This window comes from Anopheles coluzzii, chromosome 2, assembly GCF_943734685.1.
Source record: "Anopheles coluzzii chromosome 2, AcolN3, whole genome shotgun sequence".
Taxonomy (NCBI): Eukaryota; Metazoa; Arthropoda; class Insecta; order Diptera; family Culicidae; genus Anopheles; species Anopheles coluzzii.
The window spans coordinates 79,597,872-79,603,331 of NC_064670.1; the positions used below are offsets into that span (position 1 = coordinate 79,597,872).

Here is a 5,460-nt window from a genome sequence, read left to right on the forward strand (position 1 = left end):
GGAGCAGGTACTAATCAAATTTAAAATAATATGAAATTGTTCAATGACATAATTTTATCATTCGTAGCGGCTGAGGACGTCTTCCACCCAAGATGGTTCGCCTTCGACGCGATGAGGTTCCTCGATGATACCATGAAGGACGGCACGCATCTCGATACGGTAAGTTGTTTTGTTATTTATCTGTAAATTTTATATTTCACTGCGAGTTAAGGGCGGTCCTGTGGCACAGCAACAACATGCCCGTCATGGGTTGAAGCCTCATATGGACCGTTCTCAAACGATCGCAAATAAATCGTTTTATCTGAATAACTTGCCAAGCGTGATTCACGTTGAACCATTCTTTCATCTAAACAATGGTGGGTGGACAATGCAAAGGTACAAGTGTACTAACGACGATGTGGGTTAGCATATTATTCATATAATGTATAATTGCATGTAATCTACGCACATTCTACGATTTAATAACTACTAATTAGCTTAATAATTGACACATACAAAGAGTTGTATTGCATTAATGATTAAGTTGGTTATTATACTTAAGATCATGTGCAATGTGTAAACGTATATTCAACAAGTCGTTTGGCGTGCGACAGGGTATGCCTTGTAGTCCGCTCATTGTAGCTGGAGCTCTCTCGCCTTCTACAAAACGCCCATTGACGACCCTGTCAAAAGATGAAGGGCGAGTGTATGTATTGCGTGAAGCACTCTGTCGAAGAAAATTATGGAGATATATTGTTGTCATAATAACCGTTTTAGCATCTTCTGGCTCTAGCAGAATCGGGCTTTTATTAATGCGGAAACGGTTGGCTAAAATCCCGAACACATTTTCAACGATCATTCGAGCACGAGAGTGACGTTTGTTGAAAACTCTTTCAATTGTCCCTTCCGCATGCATGCCTCCAAATGGTCGAATGCAGTACCTGGTAAAAGCAAACGCTTTATCGCCTAAAAGAAAGTAAGGTACTCGCATTGCATATGGAACTCGCAGTGGTTCAGGTTCCGGTACATTCAAACTGTTGTTTTCCAGCCTCTGGTATAAGCGTGTGTTTTTAAATACACCTCCGTCAGATATTCCACCTTTTCCTCCAATATCTGCATGTAAAAAGTTGTAATCGGCATCTACTACCGCAAGTAAAACAATGCTGAAATAATGTTGATAGTTGTAATACTCTGATCCACTATTACTAGGCTTTTCCACTTGTACGTGTTTGCCATCAATGGACCCAATTGCATGCGGAAAATTCCACCTTTGTTCAAACTTTTTTGATTTCTCCTTCCATTCTTCTGCTGTGGACGGCATCTGAAATGATAATAACACATACAAAGATAAATTAATTATATATTTCATAAATTTAACTCATATGTATTGCTCGTCGTTGGATATCAACGCAACCTTATTTATTTTGTAACTTTTTGATTATGCTATCTCATTATTTTTTATCTCTCTTTTCAGTTCGATGACGACCTAGAACAAGACACCTCCACCCAAGCCCACCCAATCCCTTCTTGTTCCTATTCCTCAATTCCGCCCCAACCAACAATCCCAGCACCAACAATCCCAGCACCAACAATCCCAGCACCAAATCCAGCACCAACAACAGCACGAACTACAGCACCAACTACAGCACCAACCCCAGCACGAACTCCAGTACCGATCCCAGCACCAATCCGAGCAACAACAACTCCAGCACCAACCCCAGCACAAACCCCAGCACCGACCCCAGCACCGACCCCAGCACCAAGCCCAGCACCCACTCCAGCGATGGAAAATTATTTGTCCATGTTTGGCCAGTGGGTGGGGGCATGGTTAATTCATTTACCACCAGACCAACAAAACGATGCCACTAATCGTTTGCGGCAGACGATGCTGGAGTGGGATCTGGAACACAATAAAAAATAAAATAAAAAAAATTACAAAAACATACCTTTACATAGCTCCGCAAATGTTTATTTAAACAAGCACACACATCCTTTACAATTTTGGCAATCGATGATTTAGAAACCTAAAATTATACAATACTCATTAAAATCCGAACATTTCATTTTAATTCGTTCAACATTAGGCTCTTGCATCGTTTTCGATTGCTAACTTCTCTTCACTTGCTTTTGTCCGAAAAAGTTTTATCAGTCCTGCGTACGGGGAGACGGTTTGTATGAGATTCGATGTTGCCACGGTGCTGCCATGGAAAAGACCGACGCCACTACCGTCTCCAATCGGACCGCCGAAACAAGAAAAAAAACAAAACATACTTACCCGAAACAAGTATTGCAAGCTTGCAAATGTCTCCCCCGTTGCCAAATACCGCAATGTTATTAAAAGCCTTTCTTGGGCCGTGATCGCTTCTCGCATATTTGTATCCATGCGGCTTATTTCTGGACCGACCAAGGCATAAAGACGATCGAAATCTTCGTGTTTCATCCGCATAAAATTTTTTATCGTATCGTTTACCATTTCGGCCTTGATGTCGTCCAACAGACGATTTTCATCCTGTCTTCTGCGGAAGAAAACTGGTCGCATCCACCACCGACGGTTTCGCCGAAGACGCCGGTTGTAATTATGATCGTTGTTTGATAAATAATCACTCATGGCTGGAAAATGAAGCTGCTTACGGATTAACACGTTCAGTTGTGGCGGAAGCCAAAACAAAACAACACAACGCATGCAAATGACGTTTATAGGCCAGGGTTGGCTTCGCGGAAACGATATATTTTTTGACAGATAAATATATGCGCAATCTGAGATTGCGCATCGTCTATTGCTACGGTGACGCTGATATGGATTTTGTTTCAGTCAGATTTTTTTATGACATGGAAAGTGACATTTTGCAGCACTGAGTACAATCAATTCGTACCCTATGAAGATGAAACAGACTGTGTTTTCCATACACATTGGTGCGACGATGTAGGTAAGCCCGCGGTAGGTTAGGAAGAATACACAAAAGAAATCAGGTGGCTGAAAATACACTTGGTACACGAGAGCTGTGACAAATTCCCGGTTTTTAAAGCGAAATTCCCGGTTTTCCCCGGTTTTTCCCGGATAAACAAAATTCCCGGCTGATTCCCCGTTTTCCCGGTTTTCCCGGTTGGGTGGCCACCCTGAAATTTATATAACTGTCTATATTAAATTTTGCAATATACTAAACACGTGAATATGTCAACCATATTTATAAATCTTTTGAGGTCCAGCATCTTCAGTAATGGGTTAGGGATTGTTTTTTTCTTCTTCGCCTTTGGCGCAACAACCGTTGTCGGTCAAGGCCTGGCTGTATTACCTGTTGGCCTGGCTTTCAGTGACTTATTGATATCCCATTGCAGAATAATTAGTAGTATTTATGGGTGAAACGGAACGTAATGACATATGTTGGATAAAGCTTTAAGCATAAAAAATATGTGTGCCCCTTATAGCTAAATAGCAACGAAAATAATTTCTCGTCCATTTAGAAACCCATGAATAAATTCATAGGTTTGTTTAACAAATTCAGTAATTTGCCCATGTGAGATTCGGGCTGTGCTTTTGTTCCCCGTTTCGATTCATTGTCGCGTAGGGAGAGGGGGATGGAAATAAAACAATGATTATGACACATATTGCTCATCATCTTTTGTATAAAGCAACGGTTTGCATAATGGGCCAACATTATTTTCTTTTGTAAACTTTTTGTCATCACTTCATTTATGGTCACTTAATGGTCATATATACGAAGAAACGATGAACGATGGAAAAGGATCGATGTAACAAAATAAAAAAAAAAAATGAGCGCGCTTGACGCAAAACTGGACTGTGCAGTATTACTTGCACAGAAAGAAAATGTGTATCAATCAGCAGGAGGAGCAGCTATTAAAATTATGTTTGGGAATGAAGCCACAATCACGGTACGAATAAATGCATTCATGTGATCTTGGAAATGTTTAGTTTAGTTTAGTTTAGTTTAGTTTAGTTTATTAATCGATGGACTATGAAGCCCTCTCGAGTCAAAATTTGTTTACAATACATTACATTAGATAACGAACAGAACATTTATATATTGTTATTGTTGAACGCATTCCGAACACTTAAAAGTGAAGTCAGTTCCGTTATCGTCATTCCAGGCTCATAAATATCGTTAACTGAATTTAATAGACGGCACATACAAAGAAGGGGGTTGCGAGAGCCAAATGTTGTTCGGGTTTCAGCGACTGCCAGCATTGGTCGGCGACGGAGTATTCTGGCAGGAACATAGAGGTGAATCCTTGAAAGCAGCTCGGGACAGTCGATGGTTCCGTTTAAGATTCCCGTGATAAATGCTAGTCTGGTGTGCTCAACACGTTCGGCGAGAGGCGGGATTCCAAGCAGCAGACACCTAGTTCTGTAGTCGAGACGACGCGGCCAATCACGGAGGGCGAAGCGCGTTGCCTTCCGTTGAATGGACTCTAGCCGCGCAAGTGCCCGAGTAGATGCTGGCCACCAAACAATGCTAGCATATTCCAGCAGTGGTCTGATAAGTGCGCAGTACAGTGTCTTGAAACACATAGGATCACGAAGCTCGCGCGTCATGTTTATGACCAAGCCAAGTAGACGATTGCCACTAGCGACTACTTGGTCTATCTGTTCTTCGAAGCAGAGTTTAGCATCTAGGAGGACTCCTAGATCCTTTACACAGTTCACTCTTTCGAGGTTCTGACCATCAAGCGTATAATTAAACAGCGCTGGAGCTCTTGAACGGCTGAATGAGATTATGGCGCATTTATCGATACAGACGCTTAGTGCATTACGCTTGCACCAGGAGACAAATTCAGTCAAAGTGGCTTGAAGTTGAAGATGGTCCTCGGGCTCACGGATTTCACGATAGATTTTAGCATCATCTGCGTAGAGTAGGCAACTGTTATCCGGGAGTGCCGTGCACAAGTCGCTTATGTAGAGCAGAAACAACAGAGGCCCCAGGTTGCTGCCCTGGGGTACGCCGGAAGAGGCACCGATAGATCTAGATTGGTGGGAGCCCATTCTAACTGCATATGAACGACCACATAAATACGATTTCATCCACTTTACCAGGGGTGGTGATAATCCAAGTCTATCAAGTTTTGCCAGAAGAATGTTGTGGGACACACTGTCAAAAGCCGCCTTAATGTCCGTGTAAATGGCATCAACCTGCATACCATCATCAATGGACTTATAACAGCCGCTAACGAATTGCATCAGATTTGTCGTAGTTGATCTCTTAGGCATGAATCCATGTTGGTTAGTGCTGATGTATTTGCCGGCAGATGCCATTAATGGTTCATAGATGATTAGCTCGAACACTTTGGCGCAGGCAGCTAAAGAGGTAATACCTCGATAGTTCACTGCTTCGTTTTTGCTGCCCTTTTTGTGGATGGGTGTTAGCCAAGAGACCTTCCACAGTGATGGAAAGGTTCCTGTGCGCAGAGATTCGTTAAAAATCTTAGTTAAAACAGGAGCTACCGATACGGCACAACGCTTGAGAA

At 42.3% G+C, this 5,460-nt stretch overlaps 1 protein-coding gene across 1 annotated transcript; it reads right to left on the minus strand.

The window, feature by feature from the left end:
- Nucleotides 1-387: 387 nt before the first annotated feature.
- Nucleotides 388-2,720, minus strand: LOC120956968 (uncharacterized). Its single transcript, XM_049606231.1, has 3 exons — nt 2,255-2,720; nt 1,926-2,003; nt 388-1,300 (listed from the first exon to the last, which is right to left on the minus strand). Exons 1-3 carry the CDS (start codon nt 2,660-2,662, stop codon nt 512-514), a joined length of 1,275 nt encoding a protein of 424 aa, XP_049462188.1. The 5' UTR covers nt 2,663-2,720; the 3' UTR covers nt 388-511.
- Between the last annotated feature and the right edge of the window lie 2,740 nt (nt 2,721-5,460).